The 22,119-nt window shown below is 48.3% G+C and overlaps 9 protein-coding genes across 9 annotated transcripts; 5 read left to right on the top strand and 4 right to left on the bottom strand.

Moving 5' to 3' along the window:
• Window positions 1-38: 38 nt before the first annotated feature.
• Window positions 39-462, top strand: K444DRAFT_639558 (uncharacterized protein; the record flags this gene model as incomplete). The annotated part of the gene is made up of 3 exons (XM_024884393.1): window positions 39-89; window positions 140-270; window positions 324-462. 3 exons carry the CDS (start codon window positions 39-41, stop codon window positions 460-462), a joined length of 321 nt encoding a protein of 106 aa, XP_024743270.1.
• Window positions 463-3,891: 3,429 nt separating this feature from the next.
• On the bottom strand, window positions 3,892-6,932 carry K444DRAFT_606641 (Ku70/Ku80 N-terminal alpha/beta domain-containing protein). The gene is made up of 8 exons (XM_024879032.1): window positions 6,692-6,932; window positions 6,186-6,457; window positions 6,074-6,134; window positions 5,488-6,024; window positions 4,927-5,438; window positions 4,706-4,797; window positions 4,189-4,655; window positions 3,892-4,141 (listed from the first exon to the last, which is right to left on the bottom strand). Exons 1-8 carry the CDS (start codon window positions 6,923-6,925, stop codon window positions 4,094-4,096), a joined length of 2,223 nt encoding a protein of 740 aa, XP_024743269.1. The 5' UTR covers window positions 6,926-6,932; the 3' UTR covers window positions 3,892-4,093.
• A 683-nt stretch (window positions 6,933-7,615) lies between these two features.
• K444DRAFT_606639 (uncharacterized protein) lies at window positions 7,616-8,747 on the top strand. The gene has a single exon (XM_024879031.1). The coding sequence runs from the start codon at window positions 8,088-8,090 to the stop codon at window positions 8,610-8,612; it is 525 nt and encodes a 174-aa protein (XP_024743268.1). The 5' UTR covers window positions 7,616-8,087; the 3' UTR covers window positions 8,613-8,747.
• A 944-nt stretch (window positions 8,748-9,691) lies between these two features.
• Window positions 9,692-10,825, bottom strand: K444DRAFT_517222 (uncharacterized protein; the record flags this gene model as incomplete). Its single annotated transcript, XM_024873757.1, has 1 exon — window positions 9,692-10,825. The coding sequence occupies one exon, from the start codon at window positions 10,823-10,825 to the stop codon at window positions 9,692-9,694; it is 1,134 nt and encodes a 377-aa protein (XP_024743267.1).
• Window positions 10,826-10,952: 127 nt separating this feature from the next.
• Window positions 10,953-11,769, top strand: K444DRAFT_114276 (uncharacterized protein). The gene has a single exon (XM_024870348.1). The coding sequence runs from the start codon at window positions 11,198-11,200 to the stop codon at window positions 11,699-11,701; it is 504 nt and encodes a 167-aa protein (XP_024743266.1). The 5' UTR covers window positions 10,953-11,197; the 3' UTR covers window positions 11,702-11,769.
• A 1,742-nt stretch (window positions 11,770-13,511) lies between these two features.
• K444DRAFT_623873 (uncharacterized protein) lies at window positions 13,512-14,303 on the bottom strand (the record flags this gene model as incomplete). The annotated part of the gene is made up of 4 exons (XM_024882332.1): window positions 13,512-13,675; window positions 13,750-13,939; window positions 13,991-14,092; window positions 14,145-14,303. 4 exons carry the CDS (start codon window positions 14,301-14,303, stop codon window positions 13,512-13,514), a joined length of 615 nt encoding a protein of 204 aa, XP_024743265.1.
• An 859-nt stretch (window positions 14,304-15,162) lies between these two features.
• Window positions 15,163-16,908, bottom strand: K444DRAFT_516552 (uncharacterized protein; the record flags this gene model as incomplete). Its single annotated transcript, XM_024873692.1, has 4 exons — window positions 15,163-15,319; window positions 15,478-16,033; window positions 16,097-16,469; window positions 16,519-16,908. The coding sequence occupies 4 exons, from the start codon at window positions 16,906-16,908 to the stop codon at window positions 15,163-15,165; spliced, it is 1,476 nt and encodes a 491-aa protein (XP_024743264.1).
• Window positions 16,909-17,110: 202 nt separating this feature from the next.
• Window positions 17,111-19,673, top strand: K444DRAFT_658697 (uncharacterized protein). The gene is made up of 5 exons (XM_024886293.1): window positions 17,111-17,282; window positions 17,641-17,801; window positions 17,912-18,445; window positions 18,495-18,858; window positions 18,915-19,673. The coding sequence occupies exons 1-5, from the start codon at window positions 17,210-17,212 to the stop codon at window positions 19,556-19,558; spliced, it is 1,776 nt and encodes a 591-aa protein (XP_024743263.1). The 5' UTR covers window positions 17,111-17,209; the 3' UTR covers window positions 19,559-19,673.
• A 299-nt stretch (window positions 19,674-19,972) lies between these two features.
• K444DRAFT_658696 (DUF1593-domain-containing protein) lies at window positions 19,973-22,098 on the top strand (the record flags this gene model as incomplete). Its single annotated transcript, XM_024886292.1, has 5 exons — window positions 19,973-20,628; window positions 20,703-20,734; window positions 20,973-21,040; window positions 21,222-21,717; window positions 21,957-22,098. Exons 1-5 carry the CDS (start codon window positions 20,230-20,232, stop codon window positions 22,096-22,098), a joined length of 1,137 nt encoding a protein of 378 aa, XP_024743262.1. The 5' UTR covers window positions 19,973-20,229.
• Window positions 22,099-22,119: the final 21 nt, after the last annotated feature.

Below are 22,119 nucleotides of genomic sequence, written 5' to 3'. Positions count from 1 at the left end.
GCTTGCAGAAGAACTTGAAAAGAGTCAAGTACACCATCATGGCCTCGGTCCTCGCAATCGGCGTTGGAGTTGCCGCCGCCGCATTTCTCGTACGTCCATTACTTCGGGTTGTCCCTAAAACATATTTAACATCTCCCAGGGAAGAGCAGGCCTAGTAGCTTTACGGAGGTCACGCGGAGAAGCAGTTGGCGCATTGGGGAAGGCATTTTACAAAGGAGGCTTTGAGCCAAAGATGAATCGGCGAGAAGCTGCTCTGATCCTGCAACTCAGGTATGCTTCTATATCCACTTTGGTAGAATTCCTAACTGACGGACTGTTTGCAGCGAACGTCAACTCACCAAGGAACGGATACGAAAGAACCACCGCACGCTCATGATGCTGAACCATCCCGATCGAGGCGGAAGTCCCTACCTGGCAACGAAAGTTAACGAGGCGAAAGAGTTTTTGGAGAAAAATTCATAATGCTTGTGGATCGGGTATGGTGTATAATGGATGTATAATATCTGGGATTTGAAGCATCAGCGTTGGAGTTGAGCGGCATTTGATTTATTTTGCCCTTAGAGGCGGATCTCTTCTCTGAAGGAATCGAATTCAAGATTTCACATATATGGGACGAAGCGGGTTTAGTGGAACGTATTGCTGGATCTTCTGAAGGATCTCATCTTCAGCTGGGCAAGCAAACTCAACTGGCGTAATGCATTTCCTTTCTTCCTCCCGTTACTTCACTTCAGACCAGGCTATACATCATTGCATGTTTGCAGACAATGATCCCCGGTTTACTCATTAAGCCAGGCTGGAACACTTTTGTTTTGAGTGGCATGATTGGTCTTGGCGCGCTGTCCTCCGTTCTTGGTCGACTTATCATCCGAGAGTGTTGTCTTCTTTATGTAGTCCTCCAGAGGCACAGGGCGGCTTGTGAAAGGGGCAACTTTTCCTGAAATGGAGGATCTCGAAGGGCGTCCGGCTTTATCGGGACCTTGCCACAGTTGTCGTTGTCCACCGATCTGCCCTCGATGTTCTTCCGGTCTCCAGGGACCCTCGGAATATTTACCTCGTGGTTGGAAATCGGCACCCTTCTTTCCTTTGGAGACTGAAGGTGGGGCAGGGACAACAGCAACTCCGCCGTCACTACCTTCCGAGCTCCAACCTTCCTCTTTCTCCATGGCAAACTCGGTAGCTTCTCTCAGCGCCCTGTAGATGTTAGTTGGAAATTTCAGTCTTGTGCAATACAACTTACTCCGTCATGCGAGCCTTTTTCTCTTGCTCTCTGACCTCCACCGCCTTGTGCTTTTCCTCTATATGCTTGATAGCAATTGCGACCATGGCCTGGAGAGTATAGACAGCGTCATTACCAGCGTTATGGAGGTTCCAACCGATGATCCCCAACTCAGCCAGAATGCTGCCAAGATTTCGTGGGTTGGTCTCTCTCTTGAGATATCGCCACATGAACGCCGTGTCGGCCGTCTCCAACAAGTTAGACACATTATGAACATCATAGCCGATAGTTTTCAGGAAGTTGATGTCAGCACCGATGTCATGGCCAACGAGAATGACATTGCGCTTTGGTTGCTCGTCATGGCCAGAAGTAGTCTCTTCGGGCTTTGAGAAGGGGTACTTGAAGCAGCTTGCAATGATGTGTGGGGCATCTTTGAGATTGATGAACTCGCTGGCGCTGTAAACGTGTCAGTATCCTCATCCCCAAAATTCTGCTTCGGCCACTCACCCGAATTCGAATCTATCGGCACATCCAGTGACGAATTCGGCGTTGTTGAGATGCTTATGCTCATTGATTCTGAAGTGGCGAGCGCGAATACAGCTCATCCAGTTGGCTCCTCCTTCGCCTGGAACTACGGACGCAATGTCTTTGGTGTCAAGCGTGGCAATACCGATCTCGGTGATGAGCTTGGTGTTGCGCTCATAAGCTTCAACATCGACGCAGACGAAGACGACAGAGGCTTCCTGCTCAAATCGGGCCAGTTGACCGGAATGGAAGTAGATGGTAGGAGGAAGCTTGGCAGCAGCAGCTTTGACAGCAGCATCGTAGTCAACCCACTCAAGTCCAGATTTCTCTAAGCTTGCCCTAATAGCCTCGAGGTGGCCTTGTCGAATCTCTCGAAGTCCAAGGTAGCGCTGAACTCTCTTGATTCCCTGGCTCCAAGAATGCTGCTTCTCAATTCGTTCTTTCTTCTGTTTTTCCTTGTTGGCTACTTTCTTACCCTTTTGGGCTTGGACCATTAGGTTGATTTTTGCTTGAAAAGCTTCAAGAGACCGATCCGATGGCTCCTTCGGACTCGGAGGCACACCGCCTGGCCTAGAAAATTGGGTCAGCGACTTATCAACAACGATTAATCTGATCCATAGTGCACGAGACGCGTTTTAGGACCGTAGTATCGATTCGTGGATCAAGGAAGCCAAGATTAGTGTTGCATGGTCTTCAGGCCCAATATTGAAGAGCGCTTCGGAGATCGTCTGGAAGTAGTTGAACCGTCGAAATCGCGCCTTTGGGGAAGAGCTTCAGCTAGGGAATTCACGAATACACACACATACCTGTAGGACCGCGGAGGAATGTTATCCTTCAAGTTGTCCGCCATTTCTCTGTCAGTGGAGCGTCCGAGATAGCGTGGTTGAGGGGTCCCGTCGTTCTCGAATGTAACCTGAAACCCACCGTTCGCGCCTCCCGTGGGAATAGTGAGACTAGTATTCAGAGATCGGTTGATAATTTCTAGAAAGTGCTCGAATTGCTTGGTTGGTACAAGGAGAATTGGTTGTTGATTGGGATCGAGGGAAGCGCGATACAGGTAGAAGCTAATAGAAAGAAGATTCATCAGTATCGAGGTGTTGCTCTCGTCACCCCGGTTCAAGGAAAGAAGCCTACAAATCCCAAGTCTGATCGAAGAGCTTTCCTTGGTCAAAGAAACTCGCCGCGACCTGTTGACACGTCAGCGAATTTTCGATGTGACGCTTAAGGTGATGAGACTGACCCTCTGTCTGTTGGTGATGCCAATGTATGCGTAAGGGTATTTCTTCACCGTTTGAAAGGGGCAGAAACTTTCACCATCAGCTGCCGGCTCGCCAACTTGAAGATCATATTTCGGAAGTTCGTTAGGACGGGTATTGATTCCTGCAGGTCCAATCAGTGTCCACGAAAGGAAACAGCCCTAGGATCCTTTTTAACAAACCAGATTGAATGGAAGAGGGATTGAAATTTTCATTTGCATTGCCTAATATGACTCTGCCTCTGCTTATGATGACCTCGTCATCATCTGAATCTGTTCCTTCATGAAGGTGTTGCGGCTTAGGCACGGGACGCATGAACGACTGGAAGTCAGACTCTTCTCCGCAGATATATGCATCCCCAGTCAAAGCTTGGAGTCTGTTGAGCCTGTCCATTTCTTTCGCAAAAGGGAAGGAGCGATGTGGTTGTAAGGAAGGGAGTTGGTTCAACTTTGTGCTGTGTTGAGTGGGTACCCGCCGAGCCCTCAAAGCCACAATGAAGCTATCGGATGTTTCCTCACCGACGCTGGAATTTGCTCGATTCACTTTGGCGGCGGTCTCGTGGGTTTTTCATGGAGTTGAGAAAAAGATAATCAACAAGAGCCTTGGTAAACAATAGCAGGAAGGCGTGGATGCCTGAAATGGAAGCTGTGGGCCAGTTCAATTTACCAAGTGCTGAAAACTTATGTGGATCCGAAACAAGATCTTTTCAAGCCTCTTGGGTAATAAGCCGGACATTTGATATCTCGACCATCATTTTCAATAACATGGATGAAGAGGAAGGTCATATCAGGAAATAGTGGCAGACCTCTTTCGAAAGTTTGACTAGTGTTTGCTAACCGAAGCGCCTAATTCAGCCCCTGAATCTACTGAGTTCACGGGTCATGTCAAACAAGACTCATTTAATCATCTTCGTGTTGAAAATATTAATCGCACAATTCAACACTTCAGCAGGAGGTGAGACAAGTTGTCCTTCTGGGCATAGATTTTTGGTTGAGACATGATCCCAGAGGACCCTCGTCAATTTCTACAAAATGGCCAACCACTGCAATCAAGAAACTCCACAACCCAACCCAGACCTTCCATGTCAGTAGCATCATCAATGACCTCTACTGCGGGTTGGCAAATCCGAGTCCAACGAATGGAACTAGCTTTAATTAGCAACGCAACAGCAACAGGAACCACTCTTCATACCTCATTTGCTTCCTTCTCTGTCACATCGGATATTTCTAAAGCCTCCTTATCGATCAACCCCAAGTTAATCCATCTTAAGGAGTTCCAGAATGCCCGTCTGTCACCACCTAGATCTCCTTTGGCCACCCTCTTCTTGAAATCTCGGATGAAATCATTCCAGATCTCCGGCAACTCAAATTCAATCATGAATTCTCTGAAGACCTTCATGTCTGCCTTGACTTCTTCGTATTTCGCATTGCCAGTACTATTGGTGATATGCATGCGAATAATATTTGCGATCTGCTTTGCGGCGTCATAGACGACGTTATCGTCCGCAGGGCTGGCAAGCATTTGCTTGAACTCGGGTATGGTATTGTTAGGAGAGATCTTTTCGCGCTTCTCGCGATTGAGAAGTGCTTCAACATCGAGACCGGAGAGTGGTTTTAGGACTTCACGGCGTCCACGTGTGCCTTTGACTTTTGGAGGTACTGAGAATTGCGTTAGTCGCCGCAATTAGAATAATGAGGCGTAGACTCACCTTTCTGGACATTAGCTGCTGCTATGAGCTTCTCAAGTTTGTGAGCAGACTGCGAGGCAAGATCCTCAGGAGGCTGCGACCACTTCGTTAAACTGCAGAATGTTAGCAACAGCTCTCATAAACGATATTTAAATTGGGTGCCCAGAAAGATCAGTTCTAGGACTGGGGGAAATTAAGGTGCGTGTTTCGGGCTAATGGTTGTGACACAGAGATATACGTACATGGGAGAAGCTGGAGCGATTGGATCATTAGGGAATATCGCTCGCTGACGTATCGCTTGGTTGATTCGATGGATGATAGGAGTAAACGTTTCTTCAACGTTCATGTATTCGGCGGGCTGTCCCTCTTCGTCTGTTCCAGCTGTAGATAGATTCATGCTATCGACATAATCGCTCATAGCACCAACTAAATCATCATCTGGGAGATATCTATGCTTCTTCAAGGTAGAGCCCGAAGCTGTGATGACCCTGTCCAAGGGAGGGAATCTATAGACCCGAAGGTCCTCGGCAAAGGGGAGAGGCACATCGATAAGAGACTCAAGGTCTGGCTCAATGGATGGAGCCAGGAGAATTATTTGGGGTGCCTTGCCATCCTTCTCGACGATTCTGGCCACAGCGTATGACTCCAACTCGAAGAGTGCATGAACTAGAGATGAAAATGCCATGCGCGCCTTATCATTGATAGGTTGTGCAATAGTTACGCGGCTTTCTCCCATGTTGAGGTATCTCTCGAACTAAGCCAACTTTGTCAGTTCAATTAAAACCAGACTGCGGGTCACAAACCTTGTCATTTGGGATGAATCCAATGATAGAGAAACTTTGTGTCGTCTCAAAGTTCGTAACATTTTCATCTGAGTCACTGATATGAACAGTCGTCCTGCCATACTCATATCCCCTAGCGAGTTCCTCCAGTGCAATGTCTCTCCTTCCTCCCGGTGCGGACGCATCATTGACTCTATACGTTCTAGAGCTCCTGACAACTGTGAAGTCATCCCCATTGGCTGGGGCATCTGTCATGTCGATATCCCCATTAATAGTATTCGAGGATTGAGTGCTTTCCATGGGTATTTTAGTGACGAAGCTCTTCGCAGAGACCGGCTTTGCGATGTGAGCCCTGAAATAACGTTCAACATCGATGTACATCGCAGTAGTTTCATATTTTTGGGGGTCTCCTAGGGTGAGGCGTCCTTTGTAGGTGGACCATGGACGGGTTGGCTTGATATCGGGAATGGCAAGATTGGCAATAGCTTCTGCTGCAGTGCCGACGATACCATTTTCGCACAGCTCCGTAAGACGTCTCAGAACACCTTCGTTACGTTGCTAGATAGGCTGATGAACAATGCACATGAAGCGGTAGCAAGGGTAGTACCTTCAGGGAGGACTTGTCCTCTTCCTTGAATCCGAATTCGTTATCATCAAAGTCAATCCCACTGAATTTGACATTAGCCAATTTCGCACGATTTGAGCGGGTTGTATCTCACATCACGACCAGATTGATGCCGCATTCGTTGATCTTCGTAGCTATTTGTTCCATGCCTTCGTCTTCTATCATACCTTGGCCGTCCGTCAACAGAACAATTTTGCGTGCGTATGATCCAGGCTTGCCGCTCTTGAGTGTGGTAAACTCGGTGATCATGTGGATGGCGAGGACGATGGCCGAGATGGCATCTCCTGCATCAGTTCCGCTTGGGGTGATCTTGGTCTGTAGTGAGGTGAGGTGACCCATCTCCATATTGCCTAATGGTCTCAGGACCTGGAGAAAGTCAGCGTTGCAGCTCCCGGCAGCGATAAGAATAGCAAAAGCTGTCTCCTGTGGAGTATGCCAATGATCTGGGAAAACACCCGCGCGCTGGGTAGAGTTGAATGGCTAAGAAATGGTGTGGTAATGTTAGATGTTAAAATACGACTTGCAAAGATGTTGTTTGACGAACGCGGAGGACCGTTAATTCTGCTCGAAATGAGCCACCCTTACGAAGGGAATGCTTACTGAGAGGTTCTCATAACCATCAACATCTAATGGGTTATTGGTCTCATCGGTTCTTAGGCCAATGACCCCTAGGTTCCCTCCCTTCAGGTTGGCAGCCATGGTTGTGGCTATCTTGTCCCAAATATATTTCATGCCAAAGTCCAGATCAGTTTCGACCCTGCCACTGTTGCACTCTCCCATCGTCGATCCCAAGTCTACAATGTAGACGGTCGCTTGCTTATTGGGTGCAGCCATCTTGTTGTGCTGTTGAGGATGGATGTAGATGTCCAAAGCTCTAGGGTGGGCGGGATTGATTAGAACTAGGCAGACGCGTCGTTGTTCAATCAAGGCACGCGAAACACCAGATCACCTGATTCGACCCCTGCATCTTTATTTACCTAAATCCCACAACCAGGGGCCGCATAAGCAGGTGCAAATGGAGTGGATTTAAGACAAAATGACGCCGAAAAAAAGCAAAGAAACGAAGGCAATGCTCAATGCGGCCAAGATCGAAGAATAACTGGAGACTGAGGAGTTGAAGCAGAAGCTGGTTAAGGGTGATCTCATGCAGGCCTTTATGTCGATGAGGATAATCATATTGCAAGGCTGGAATCAGTGATTTACGGCATTTGCAGCAACTAGTTGAAGGGTTATCTTGTGTGTTTCAAGGTTCGATGTCCCTGTCGGCCAGATATTTATCTTAATGGAACGTGGAGAGGGATTTTCGTTAGTGTACATTGGAGGTGTTGCTATTGCAAGGAGGTTCAGAGGATTGAGGAATTTGAGCAAATGCTGCAACTGGATGAAGGATCTTGCGTCAGGTTTCCGAGCTGGCAAAGAGGTTTCCGGTAATTTCCTCTACCATAGTCTTCAATCCAAAGTACCTTCCATACATCTATATACTCCAATTTTGCAAATATTCTGTCTGTGGAAGATCAACAAACAACGGCGTTTAACATTTTGGTTTCCATTTCCTAATTTTACAGAGACATCATCCACAACTCTTGCCCATATCCTTCAGATAGCTTCTTTCAATCCAGCTACCTTGTTTACTGGTATCAAAGCACCTTCATTCAAGATGAGAGGCACATATACTCCCTCTCAGATCTCTTCAGAAGGCCAGCATCACGCTTCATCATTTGAAGCTCCAACCGCCAACATGAGCCCACCTCAAGATAGAACCCTCCTTCTTGACCCTTGAGGAGAGAACCTGTACCAAATCGCCCCAGATATCTTTCTCGAAAACGAGCACTTCCGTTCAACAGCCAGAAACACGTCCACCCTTGCCGGCCGCGACATATTAAATGCTAGCCCAGTCAGAGTCGACACTTCGCGGGCCTTCCAACTCTTCCCGAAACTGCCCAGCGAGTAAGCACCAGTACTCTGAGATACCGTCAAATCAGAAAGTGCTGACTCTATGATAAAACTCCGCTTCAAGATCTGGGGAATGGGCGACCCACGCCTCGTCGAGGTCATACACGATGGCAACGGTGTATTTATCTCCAAGACTCTTGTTCCAAACATCCTGCACGCCACCGCCGAATCGCGACGTGAACGATTGCGCCGGTACGTCGAACTCGATCTCAGCAGCGGTCTTCAAGGAAATATTACCTACATCGACTGGAACACCGACACGCTCAAGATCTGTACCGAAGTGACTCTCCAAGCGATCTTCAGGCCCGAGAACGTCCGCATTCTCGAGCCGTACGAACCAAGCAGAATTGCCATCCCCCTCGACTCTCTTCCCACTTTCCCGACTGGTCTCAGGGCCTCGGATCCGTTCAGAAAGATGGAGGAGCTACATGTGATCCGCGCCACTCCAAGTGTAACCATGGGAGTCAGAAATCTTGACTTGGTTTGGGTGTACGTATCCCAACCGACCCACACAGTTGCTGAGCACAAGAGAGAGTTTGAGGGTTGCTGTCACCGTGGATGCTGTTAGAAACGTAAAAAGGTTGTTGGAAGGAGACGAGAGAGATGAGTGGGATATGCAGAGGACTTGGAACAACGAAAAATGCGGACATGCCGGAAGCCCGAAGGTATGTACTTGGACCCCTGAGACGGTTCTTAAGTAAACTTAATTGTACTTCAGGATGTAGGAAGAATTTGATATGAGAAGAGCAGTGTAAGGCCAGACAGTCAGACACAGACAACGAAAAAGGACTCGAAGGGAGTTTTCAATTCAGGAGTGCTGCTTCAAGGAGGATTAGACGGAGTCACAGATGGACAATACGAAATCAAATCTTGCGCTGAAAGTTTCCTCCGGAATCCCTTTATTTAAGTGCAAGAAAGATCAGCTGCTTTCTTCCTTGTAACAGGAAAATGCTTTGCTCGCTCGCTGGCGCCAATCCTTCTCTTAACCTTTGCTAGGGACCCATATTATCACACGGGATATGGGACATTCAAGTGGAGGATCAAAATCGACCTTGCATTGCATTGCAATTTCCGAGCAGCAACTAAGCCCTCAAATCAAGCCTTGCGCGGCGCTGAAGCATCTCAGCTTCCTTCAAATATGCTCTCAACACATCTATCACCCCACAGCAGTTCTGTGGATCCTCCGGTCACCGTTGCCCTGCCACCTCCACCAATTAAATGTACATATTTGGTAATAAAGCGTCGAATCGTAACAAAGTCCAGTCCATGCTGTAGAGACCGTCTCATCTACCACAAGACATCGTGTAGTAGACGCGCAGCATCGTTCCAGTTTTCCCAAGCCAGATAGCGGAGTGGTGTCGTGTTGTGTGTTGAAAGTAAATGTATGTGCAAAAGAATCCATAAATCGACCGAGCGCACGAGACTTTAGCACAGGCTCAAGGTCATATTCCCAAACAAAAGAAATGCGCCAGGCACTCATTCCGTCCTTGCGATAAGGAGGATGAAGCCGATATTCCAGGACCATTCTTCAGATCATGATAAAACAGCGTGCTAGAAATGAAGTCGATCAATGCTCGCCGGCAGATCGCGACGCTTGAACCGATTCCCGCCCCAATGCACCCACCCGAGAAAACGCCGCCAGATGTATTATACAGAACCCAGTCGTAAAAGTGCCTCGATGGCCTCCCGTTCTTGGGAGTCAGAGGTCATGCCAAAAGCTGATAAATCAAAATTATTAGGTTGAAAAGGTCGCATTGGCACCGATTTTGCCAATGCAGAGAGGGTTGGCCCACCACCGCTGTGGGCTCCCGCAGTGTATACGCGGGACGCAAGAAAGTTTCGCCCCGGTCCAGAGGCGGAGTAAGATGCAGCACGTAAGGCTGCTGCTCCTACTGCGGCCCAGTCCTCGTCGTCGGTCATGTCGTCGGGGTCATCACCCATGATCTCGTCGTCCGGTGGAGCCTCGGAGGACGAACAGGAGGAATCTCCATCAAGAGACATCTTGTCTGCCTCATTCTCCATCATCGTAACATCCATATCGTCGTCGTGAGAGAAGACGGCCGAATCGCCAGCCCAACTGGAGCCTGGCGCGTTCAGTCGGGTTCTGTCTACGTTCCATCCGTCGTTTGTCGCAATCGGCATCGCGTTCGAGTAAGAGGATGGTACACTTGGGGGTGGCGAGTGTTGATTGCCTCTGCTGTTTCTAGCAGGGTGGCCCTTCAGTTTTGCGTCCCAACGTCCCCATCCAACCTTCTCAAAGTTGACATCGCCTTTCAGACCTCCACCCTCGCCTCCGCTTCCTCGACCCTCCAACGCACCGACTACCAGTCTTCTAGCCTTCGCGGGTGGTATTCCAGAGAATCCTGGCACAGCCGTGGTGAGGAATCCCATGATGTGGCGAATGGCCAAGGGGCCATGGTTCAGCAAGATCTCAGGGAGATGATGCTTTGCCAGCAGAGTCGGCGTGATGGTGCCAGCCGCGTCGAACCCAGGAGATCCAACGCAACCGCCATCAGTGGGCATATCCTGATCACTGGCATCGGCACTATCCTGGAGGTCGAGGTCAGATTCGACGTGTTCCAGAGCGTGCAGGGCAGTGGTCGAGCGCGTTCCATACGGCTTGGAGCCGTGGGGAGGCAGAGAGGGAGATATAGAATTCGGGGGAGTAGGGAGAGGATGGTTCTTCGTAACAGGAACGCTCCTGGCCGCTACAGCAGCAAAGCTGTCTCGGCCACCAGCGGGCTTCGGGATATCGCGAGCAGTGGATGCCATGCTAGCCATTTCGTTGGAAGGTTCTTTCGTACGTTTCTCTGAAGTGACGCGACACAGTATCAGCTTTTGTTCCCAATGAAAACGCGTTTGGGGTGGGTTGAGAGGCAGCAGGTTGTCGTGATGACAGGGCTGACTCACTCGACTTGCGAGAGAAACGTGGCGAGTTGCTCAAGAGACGCGATAATGAAGCACAGGGCTATGGATGATCGTGTCGCGAAATGGCGAAAGACCTGGCTCGAAATCTTATCGGGCAAGGCAAAGATGCTGTTGCGAGGTGCGAAGGCGAGCGATGGTTGTTGACGAAGCCGGTTCTTGGAAGCTCAAGTGTGAAGCAGAAGAGAATGGATCTCTGCCGCAGAACGAAGCAAGAAGCTGGGAGGGATGCGAGCCTTTTACGTGTGCGGAGCGACGGTAATGCAAGTGGTCGAAGCTGGCGAGTCGGATGCTGCAAGTCGGTGGTTACTCTGTTGTGTTGTGTCGTTGGATATGGTCTTGATGCTGCAGGAGCTTCTATCTGGGGACTGGGTTGGGTCATTTCGCCGCCCGGCGCAGCCCTGCCTGCAGCCCGCTAAACCCTCTCGCTGCTGCCAGCCTCTGCCAACTCTCTGGTGTCTCTTCCACAATAATTACCTCATCCCTCACACACCTCACACTTCACACTTCACACTTCACACCCCTCACACACCTCACCCAGTCTCACCAGAAGCTACAGTACGGGGCACGTTGCCTCAAGGGCCGGTCCTTGAAGGTTCTGGTTCAGCTCACCTGTACCTGGAAGACTTGAGATGGCAAAGCATGCTTCACTCGCTGGCTGTCTTTGCCTCCTGCCCTGAATCTCCTCCACATTCGCCTAGGTTAACTATTCGAGCATCCGGCCCACGATGAGCGAGCCCTCAGCCCACAGTAAAGCACCGCGGGAGATGGGCGCCTGATGCCGAGCCTATTTGCCCGCTACTGTACGTACCATCAGGCGCGAATCTGGAGAGAAGGTCCTAAATCCCACGTTCTGTCTGCACGATTCCTATGGGCCCGTTGGTGCCCGGCCCGGATCAGCAGACACCTCCTTCTGAACCTCCAAGGAGAGCCATGGTTGAGGCGCCCCGCTGAAAATGCCTCCATTCGTCCAGTTCAGCCAGTATTTGCGTCGCCTGAGAAGGACTGTCTTCCCCACGTTGCTGAATGCTGCATGCTGCCACGAAGCCCAACCGACAGAAATGGAGCAATGCAGCAATGGAGCAATGGAGCGATGCACAAGGTCTCCGCAGTCGCACAGAAGCTCCAGCGAGCTCGGCATCACTCCCTCGTCATTCCGCACTTGTACTGTTTCGTGTTGAGGAATGAACTCAACCGGTCATCCCGAACTTTCCCGCTCACTGAGATACGGCTGGGCCACTCAACTATGATCGTGGGCCAACTTTTGGAGATGGGCGTCAGCGCAGGCCACCTCATCAGGAAAGAGAAAAAATACCTATGTTGCGCATGACATAGTTAGCCGATCTTCGGAAGGTGGTGATGAAACATCGATGTTGTGTGCGTCAACAGATTCACTTGAATCAAGGCGAGTAACGCGGTAGACCTGGAAACCAACAGATGAGAGTCATACAACACATGCGCGGTGGATGAGAGAACTTTCTCCGCAGAAAGGTGTCTCGAAATATTCCATGCCTCAGAAGCAGATAGGGAAGAAATACTCAAGCATGGCTGTAATTTGGCGAAAATGGTGCATATGTAACAATGCTACCGAATTTGGGAAAGGTTGCCGAAACACTGCGTAAAAGCAGTGAAATACGAGAACAAACTGCCCTAAATGTGTAAATCTTCGATCCTCCAGTGGCCATTCGGTAATTCGATGTATCCTTGCTTATTCAGGAGTGACCCCTTTTGAGTTCAAGCGCATTCATTCAACTCCTTCAGCAACTGCCTTCGCTGCACATTCCAATAGCTTGATGGGTTGCTCATCAACGAATGAGCGGACTGAAGGAGAATCTACTATTCAAGGTATAACCCGAACTCGAGCCTCGACAGAACTGCTGCCGAGTGATGTTTGTGAAGCTGAAGATACATCTCTGCTCCGAAGTGATAACTGTAGGCTTTTTCAAATTAAATGGCTGCCATTAAAATGAAGAGGTCAGGCGAAGTTCAAAATCTAATGTACAAAGTAGGCTTGGAATATTCCGGATCTTGGGGCTTGATGAAGACAAAATGACGATCACATGATGGCCGGAACTCTAGATTCTTACCCTCCGGCTCAAAGATTGCATGCTGTCACTTTGAAAGTCGTCATTTTTGGTGTATTAGGAAAGAGCCAGGAGTTGTTTAAACTAAGTACGTCGAAGAGTGCTTGATATCCAGCAGCTCATCTCCTGAATGTAACCTCATCGAAAATCGCAATGCAAAGGAAAGAGCTCGCGCTTCTGCATCAATCAAGCGATTGCTTGATGGTGATGGAAAGAGCCATTAGTTACCCACCAAAACCGAAATTCTACGCCCGTCCAAGAACGAAAGTCTTCCCCCAAACCCAATTTGACAGAATCCAAACGATGGATTTGTCTCCCGAAGCAGTCTCGCGATGCCGAAGACATTGTGAGTATGACTGTCAGCACATATCAGTTTTATTGGGGAAGTGGGGGAGCTACCACTTGCAGACAATACGAACAACGAAGCCACATGCCCGGCCATAGAGAGGTAAACATAGCTAGCAAGGGCCATTCCAGCCGCCTTTACCATTGACAACAATGTTGTAGCCGTCAGTATCAAACATTTGGCCACCAGCAATGATACTGGCGCCGTGGCAGTCATTGGGAATATCTGAAGCATAGCTTCCCAAGTAAGGTGAGACGGGCTCGATCGAGTAGTGTTCTGTTAATATTTCATTGAGAATAGCTAACAATTGAGGAAGAAAAGACCCAAAAAAGAGGGCAATCACAAAACACCTACATCATTGCAGAGCCACACTTTATCCCCAGCACTGCAGCAAATCACGGCACGATATCCGGGGCCAGAGACCCAGAGGATTCGTGCATCGAGGCCGAATAGATAACCCACGCAGACCTCAGCATTGAACATGGTGGCCTTTTGCCACTCTGGGTAACCACGCGCTGGAGCACAGAGTGGAGGGAGAACCTAGAGTAGCAGTCAGCTAATTGCTGTTACAATCCACTGCATTGAGTTCACCTTATTCTGAGGAGCTCTCGCATTCAGAGCATCCAAGGCAGCCTTGTTGTCCTTCGGGAGCTCAAGCTCAGGATGCTTTGCCTTCAGTTGAGCCCAGACCGGCTATTATAATCCCAGTATTTGGGATTTCGCAATTTATCACATGAGTTTGTACATGAGCAGTGCCATTCAAGTGCCCGGCTTCGCCGTTAACCTCACCGGACCAAGTGGCTTCGACAATCTTGAGCATTTGGCCTTTTTCATGAGTAGCGGCAGAGAGAACCTCATGAATGAACTCGTTAGGTAAGGGGACGAAGGTGATTGGCTTTGACATAGGTGGCTTACCATGGTGATGCCGAGGCAAGGCATGACTGCCGTTGAGATTGGTAATTGAGTAAGGTATTGTAGAGTGGAAATGGTGTATTGGAGAAGTTTGAGGTAGAACGAAAGTGTTTAGTCTTGGGTAGAATTGTAGGGGAGTGGATGTTTTAAGTTGGAAGAAGAAGCGAGAGAGGAGGTTCTTTTACATTCGTGACCTTATGAGCTACATAAACGAGGAGACCTTTTTCTTGTTGAATTCGCTTGAAGGTGAGTGTGGGCTTAACACATGGTGCCAGCACAAGTGAGGTTGAATATGCTAATTCCAACTGTGTGAAGTGAATTCAAGAGATTTGCAATGGAAAAGTCTACTGACAGCTTTGACGGTAGATCTTTGTAGAATGACTGCCCAGGACAGCTTCAATCCCTGATTTATGTCAATTAGTTGAAGTTATGTTGGATTTACTTTCATACTTGGCTCAATTACATACCCAGGTACACTTGGTCCACAGCTCCACCAATTCATCCACAATGAGTAACCTCCGACCCAACCTACCATAATTAATACATTTCATCAAAACTGAATGCACTCCTTTTAATCGTCTTAGACATTAATTACCGGCCTCTTGTGAAAGAAATAACCCCCTTTTGAACGAAATCCCGGGTTTGGAACACATTGTACCAACATCACCAGAACAATCAACTTCTTTCAACGTTCCCGCGGTTTCGAGTGCCAATATTGCTGGGACTCCGCCCCCGAAGACTAATTCTCTTGCTCTGTTTCGGGAAATTTCAAGCGCAATCCTTCCGGTCAGCTTGCGGAAACCTTTGCTCATCCCTCAATGGAGTTCATTGGAACAGGGGGTTTTGGAGAATCAAATGAAGTCATTCGATGTATACCCCCAACTCCCCATCAGATCCGTTATTCGCCACGTTGCTCCCCACCCCGTGACTACCTCGATCCTTTTGATCAGGTTTACAACAGCTCTATGTTCAGTTGGATGGCTTAACAATCTGCCAGCGACCCAAAGTCTGGATCTCGGAGTCAGCTTTGCCTGATACGGGAGAAGTTGAACGTTGAAGTGGGTTAGCAATGTCCTTTATTGTAGAACACGTTCACAGGCAATAATAGTTGGGACAAACTTGAAAATAGGAATACATGTGCTCAAGGGGGCAGGGGGTATGCCTACGGCTGGATAGCATTATTTAGACAACCATGATGTTCGTTTGTCGCTGAGATACCACAAATTCGGCGGGCGTGCCAAAGATCAGAGTTGATTGAGCCTGTACGTGATAGATCAATATTTGGCGACTTGATATCCAACAACAGCAAGCATGCAGTGTGATATAATTGGTTCGATGAGATGGCACAAGAAGCAGCATATAGAATGAATGGGAAAGGTGAGCTGTCAAGCTCGGCGTCATTTTCGCGAAGGTTGACTTCAAGGAGCTCTGCTGGACGATTCTCGCGCCAGGCTTGCAATTCAGCCCAGAGATCAAGCCAGTCAGTTGAATATGGCGATTGGTCCATGTGCGCAGCGGCATCGTCCATATTTTCGTTTTGAACCCAGATGAAATGGCACACTTTAGCTGCGAGGAAGACGGCATAGTTGGCCCACATGTCTGGGGTTCCTGCAGAACGGAAGAGCTCAACGACTTCGGATGATGAGATATCTGAAGGGGTCCAGTGTTGGAGTGGGAGGACCGTGCTATGGTCGCCATCCGAGATAATCGCTGCGCAGAGATCTAGGTGTTTTGCAGTTAGTCGAAATCAGTACAATGAGGAGAAAGTCTAAATTATAGACTCACCCATCCTTGCGTAGCACCAGAAGACAGCCTGAGGAACTCCTTCGCTGAATCCATGAATATTGTACGATTCGAACAAGGTTGCACATCCGTCTAAATGTTTCCTCCAATTTTTGGGAGCTGCTGAAAGCATCTCTAAGCAGCAAAGAATGACACAAGTCGCCATTATATTGGGATCACATGCCATTAAATGCGGTGTCAGGCTACGAATAGATTCTTGGTAAAGCTGAAGGCTGTCATGTTCTCCTTTCAACTTCTTCACTCTTTCCATTTGGCGTGCTGAAATGGCGAGAATGGCATATGTCAATGGAACAGATGACTTTGCCAGTATAGGGACAGTTTGGCCAAACATTTGTTGTTGGTCAAACATATCGAGCTTCTCTGGTGTCAGCGTAACTGAACGGTTTTCATCTGGAGGCATATACCCAAGGGGCGACTTCGTCGAGATAATTCTGAAGCCAAATTATCCGGTTCCCACTTGATATAATTGAGCTCAAGGCACCGCCGATTTGGCGATCCGAAAGGGAATCATGAACAGGACTTCCTCGACGGGATGGAGCAGCAGATTGAGCGCTGGTAAAGAGGAGGGACCTGAACTCTTGCTGTGATTCGAGGAACCTTGGATCATTGGCGAACTCATCGAATGTCGAATACGTAGTGGAGCTCGGTGATATGCCTGGGTTATGATACGGCGATGATGCGGCAAAATGATTCTGGTGATCCGAACCTAAAGGCCACCCGCTGGAAGCATTTGCGGCGAGACTCTCATCGCGAGGACTCTGGCGGAGTGCTATCTCGAGATGTTCATTTTCCATCTCCGCACATTTACTCCTGCCATTGAAGACAGGGTTTCTCTGCTCAAGGTCTAACGGCCAATGGGGCTCGAGTGTCCTGGATGCGTTTTGAGGAATGGGAAATGCAGAGTCACCGGATCAGCGCCGCAGGAGTGGGGGAACAGTGAGCTAAATTAGCCAGCATCTTCGCTTCATACACCCGACCTCCCCATTGCAACCTTTCCGCCGTCCATGTTTTTTCATATAAGCTTAGTGCAGCACGAACACTTGGAGGTTTACCGTTTCGCCTTGTTTCGAACTCGAACTCATTTCCGATAGTAGCATGTCCGGTTCGGTAGCGGTCCGCCAACGGACGAGAAAGGGGTGTCTGACCTGTAGAAGACGGCGTCGAAAGTGTCAGTATGAATTTCTTTACCACGGTCTTTATTTATTCCTATTTTGCCAAAGTCAAACTGGCTCTGTTGAGGCGACTTCGAGGCGGATGATCTCACTATTCGTCCGTGAGGGAAGTCGTCATGCCCCGTTTCGGTTGGATTTAGGAATTGAAAGCAGGATGTCCTGTTGCCGTTATACATTTATCCAATCCCTGCTGATACTTTTAACCTTTCTCAATGCTGTGTATATCGGAGTCGATGATGAGATCTCGCGATGAGAATGAACATCTTGTTTCCTCAAAGTCGTCTAGAGAAGAAATCGCTTTCTTCAAAGAGTACAAAGAAATGCATTAGAGGAACCATTGGCTAACAAGAGCAGGTGACGAGGCGAGACCAAGATGCCAGAATTGTGAAGAGAAGCAGTTAGATTGCCGATATGGCCTGCAGGTCATCTTTCGGGAATCCAATCTTCTAGGCCTCACGCCTGTGGAGCGGAGAGATCTTGAACGACGAGGACCTCTCAGGTATTCTGATCTCCGTGTAAGACTCGTTTTAGTTAGCCTCAGAATTCTTGCATGCTGGTTCTGCCTTTGAATCCCAGCAATTTCAAGGCCAGCCCATATCGCCTCATCGGACTAATTGTATGATAGTTCGTTGATGCTATGGAAGAGGATTTGGAATTTTTTGAAAGGTCCCCAACCAAAGATTACACAACTCATGCAATTCGACAAGGGTTGGAGGCAGTTGAACAAAGTCCATCGAGCGATCTCCACAACGACTTTGGAGACAATCGGTTGAATGCTGAAAACGACTGGGACATAAATGAGGCTGGGCGGCGAACTATGGAAGGCATTGAAACAAATGGATTTATCCGGACGCCCACAATTACAACAACCCCCCCTCGTGGAACTGATAAAGCCAGCATTGAAGAATTAATTGATACCGGCCAGGCGGTGTCTTTACCTCGATCCCAGAACCCAATGTCCCTTGAGTATTTAGCCTCACCTATATCTTCTTCATTTTCTTTGCAAAGCTACGCTTTTTGTGATGCCCTTTCTTCACAAAGAGCAGAGCCACGAAACCCCAACGGGTTTGTTTCCGTTGAAGGCGTGAATGAAGCCACTATCTCAACAACTACGAAGCATTATCTATTCAAAATATTTCTCGAGAGGACATCTTCATGGGTGAGTCTACACCGCTAGCATATAAGAAATCAGTACCAACTATTTTCAGTTAGATTTGAATCGTCTGACGAATTCTCTTGCTATTGAACTATCTATTCTGGCTCGCACCAGCCCGTCACTTCTCTACAGCATGTTAGAGAATGCTGCATGTCAAGAAATCACGAATCTCACGCCATCTAGTCATCACATTGTGCGAAGCACGCTTCGAACGCTTACTCTGAAGTTACTGCATTCCGAAGTCTGCCGGAGTAACAGTGTGGTTGCGGCCGAAAATTTATTGAGAGTCAGCCAGCTCTTGATGACCGAATTACTGGACTGGAACGTGGTTCTCCGCTCAAGTGGCTACAACACAACATCTACACAGGATGAGGTATCACATCAACGGCTCCTGTCTTGGGTCATGGCTCGGTTCGGTGAGATTCCACTCCCTGCTTTTGAACTGACCTGATGCTGACCTGAACATTGTTAGACATTGCTGCTGCACTGATCTCAGCACTACCAACAGTGGCTGATTTTGAACAATACGGTATCTCGCAACCCCTCCCAGCAAATAAAGTTCAGGATGCAATCATTCTTTGTGGCAAGGCCGTAGATCTTAAATTATCGCAAAGTATACACCCTATTGGCAAAATGGAAGAATGGTTAAAGTTATACACGGCGACAGAGAATTGGCAAGTGTGTCTTGACACGGGAGCTCAACCAATACTTGCGATTAACGGAGTCAAAGCTGCCGACTCTGAGGACATCTTAACCTCATTTCCACTGGTCATCTACACAAATCGAGCTGACTTTTACATTTCTTTTCTCTATCATCTGTCGTGTCTGCTACTTCTGCAAAGTCGGCCTCACTCACTCAGAAGGATGAAAAGCGCCTGTTTGAAGACCATCCCCTGGCACTCAGTACAGCTGTGTGGCATTTCCAAGAGCAATCGGCTTGCCTGGTCCTGGGACCCAATTGTGGTGGCAGCTCTATTATTTGCAGGAAAGTTTTTGAGTTACTGTGAACAGCAGAGCGAAATGGTGCAGCATTTGCAAGGTCTCAGTGAACTTACTGGGTGGAAGACGAGAAAAGAGATCGAAAAATTAAAGGAGTTCTGGAACGCTGGCCAATAGAGTTTTCTAGACAACTAATTGTAACAGCAATAGCGTTGACAAAACCCAGCGCCTCGTATGGTGTGTCAGAAAACTACCTTCAGCTCCATAAGAGCATCCAAGCATTTAATTTGTCATGAGTCCAAGGATCGGGTGCTCAACTTCTCACTTGGTGGCGTGAGGGCTTGAAGGTGACGTGCATCAACCTGATGACAAGTGGAGCAGGACCTCGCGCTCCAGAATTAATTTGCAGTCCTTTGCAATCATTTGGCTCCTTTCTTGTGTCCTAGGGTTCTGATACATAATAGACAGAAAGTGTGGGTGGTGCTTATAATTGCCTGTTTCGTCAGCCGAGGCACTCGAGGAAGCATGTGCAAGCACTGGCACCTTGGCGAAGCAAACTTCCTCCCACTTTTGGCTTTGGAGCACCACTACCTCCACCCAGGGCATAAATCTGCAGGAGATGTGTTAACCGTCCCGGCTGCAAGGCTGATGCTTCCAACCGAACCTTGAACATCTTGCCTAAGACTCAAATTTGCCAGCTTCACTTTAGAAGCGAGTTCTTCGTTCAGACTATCCTCGTTCCATATCACTACAGATCCTTATCACTTGGTCACAGTAAACTTATCTGTAACTTGTGAACGAATTCGCCTTTGAACTGGACATTTGCGAGACTCCGAAACCTCATCGAAATGGTTGGTATAATGCCTCAGAATTCTCTTCAAGACATTCCTACCTTTAAGACTAAGCCCCATATTGCGGTGCTCACGGACATTTGCAATGAACCTGATGACGCCGAATCCCTGACTCGATTTCTGTTGTACGCAAACGAATTCCAGATTGACGCACTTATTGCTACAACTTCATTCTGGCAGCAGTCTTCCACTCATATCGAGCAAATCCATCAGATAATTGACGCCTATGCCGGTGTTGAAGCTGCTTTAAACGGCCATGTTCCTCCTGATCAGAGGATGAGCTTGCGAAATTTGCCGCAAAACTTCGAAACTATGCAATATCGGACCAAGATGATTCCGGCCCCTGGATTCGGATTCATTTTCCAAAGGTTTTCTACATTGCATCTACTCATGGGTGTAAGATTCTCCACTTCGTTGACTTTCTCAAATCTGTCTTGAACATTTTGTACCCTCACAGATTGTCGTTTCAGTTTCTTCTCTCTAGCGATATCCGAGATACAATGTACAGGGGATTCTAACTTTTCTAGGGAATGCATATGGCCTCGCTGCATGGACCGGAATATCAGGAGAGTCCTATTGTAATTTCAATCCGGGTGGACCAGATACAAGCATCGTGACGAAGGAGTAGATTCAAAAGTCCATTCAGATTGGACCTTATGGAGCGGTGTAGGTAGCGCAATCCCCAGATTTACTTTTGTTAATTCACATTTCGGAAAATGCTAACTCTGAGCTTCGTTCAGGGCGTATCCCGGTCCTGTTTTCATCCCAGAAGGAGACACACCAACCTTCCTCAATCTGATTCAAAACGGTGTGACTGATCCCTGTCGCCCAGACTGGGGCAGAAGGTGGCAGATACGGCCTCACTGATAGCACTGGAGCCAGTGGGAACAGACACTACAGCGATGTGGCAGATCACGTCCTGGGGAAAGATGGCAGAACACATTGTGGAAGCCAAGCTACAATCTGGCGATGGAGGAATGCATATTAAGGCGACTTCGCAGCTCGTATGCAGTGGACTCGGGGGAAATTTTTTCAAAAGACCGATCATGCACCTGTCGTCATCTTAAATGGGGATTCAAACTTGGAACCAATGCACCTCAACGCCGACTTTGGCAGCACGGTTCATTGGGATGCCTCACAAAGTTGGGTTCCGGATGAGAAAGACACGCTCCAATTCCGCTGGCTCCATTACCGAGAGCCTATCTCCACACAGTGGGCATCCTCTTATCAAGGACCAAAACTTGAATTTAAGGACGAGTCAGATGGCGCGCGAAAATTCGAGAGAGTATCTGTCCAAATTCCTCCAGAAGAAGACGGTATGTCATTTTCATTGCATCCGGAACAAGTCCTGAAATGGGGTCCCAAAACCTATTATTGGATTTTGGGTGTTATTGATGACGCAGAGTTTCCTATGAGAGCGTACAAGAGGGTCTTGGTTCATATTGGAGGTGGATCGGCCTGGGAGACGAATGAGAACGATATGGGGTATGTGTAGTAAGTGCATTGACTGTCTTGAGATAAACCAAGACATTGCGAGGCAAATTGCTCCCCTCCTTTATACCATCTAATATTAGCCTGGAACAACGTGTTCAAATAAGATCCCTTGGACTTCGACGCTCACCCACTCAACACGTGATCGGGTAACAAAGGGGGTGGTTGCCTGGTCTGTGCCCCTTAATTTTAGCAAAAAATGTCAACTTAAAAACTGCAATGGATATATATAGAATTAAGAGACAAACCAGAACCCCAATCCTCTCGGACCTGGGCTTTGGAAAACCAGACGCACTGAGTTTTAGAGTAGTTTCAACCACTTTGCGGTGGAAGGAGGGGGAGGGGGATAGCTATCGTCTTTGCGGACGGGCGTAGTTGAGATTAACTGAGTCATAC

Source organism: Hyaloscypha bicolor, assembly GCF_002865645.1.
Source record: "Hyaloscypha bicolor E unplaced genomic scaffold K444scaffold_13, whole genome shotgun sequence".
NCBI classification, from domain to species: Eukaryota; Fungi; Ascomycota; class Leotiomycetes; order Helotiales; family Hyaloscyphaceae; genus Hyaloscypha; species Hyaloscypha bicolor.
The sequence above is the reverse complement of the archived record's forward strand: the minus strand, read 5'-3'. Positions and strand labels throughout refer to the sequence as shown.

Bases quoted from the DNA above. Each gene is read 5' to 3' on its own strand.
- K444DRAFT_606641 (XM_024879032.1), bottom strand. From the start codon at position 6,925: ATGGCTGCACCCAATAAGCAAGCGACCGTCTACATTGTAGACTTGGGA. The intron at 6,458-6,691 runs GTAAGCATTCCC...GACTTTCTCCAG, and splicing joins ATGGTTATGAGAACCTCTCA to GTCCTGAGACCATTAGGCAA. The intron at 6,025-6,073 runs GTACTACCCTTG...CAGCCTATCTAG, and splicing joins AGGACAAGTCCTCCCTGAAG to CAACGTAACGAAGGTGTTCT.
- K444DRAFT_606639 (XM_024879031.1), top strand. From the start codon at position 8,088: ATGATAAAACTCCGCTTCAAGATCTGGGGAATGGGCGACCCACGCCTC.
- K444DRAFT_114276 (XM_024870348.1), top strand. From the start codon at position 11,198: ATGCGAGCCTTTTACGTGTGCGGAGCGACGGTAATGCAAGTGGTCGAA.
- K444DRAFT_658697 (XM_024886293.1), top strand. From the start codon at position 17,210: ATGTCCGGTTCGGTAGCGGTCCGCCAACGGACGAGAAAGGGGTGTCTG. The intron at 18,446-18,494 runs GTGAGTCTACAC...AACTATTTTCAG, and splicing joins TCGAGAGGACATCTTCATGG to TTAGATTTGAATCGTCTGAC. The intron at 18,859-18,914 runs GTGAGATTCCAC...GAACATTGTTAG, and splicing joins TTGGGTCATGGCTCGGTTCG to ACATTGCTGCTGCACTGATC.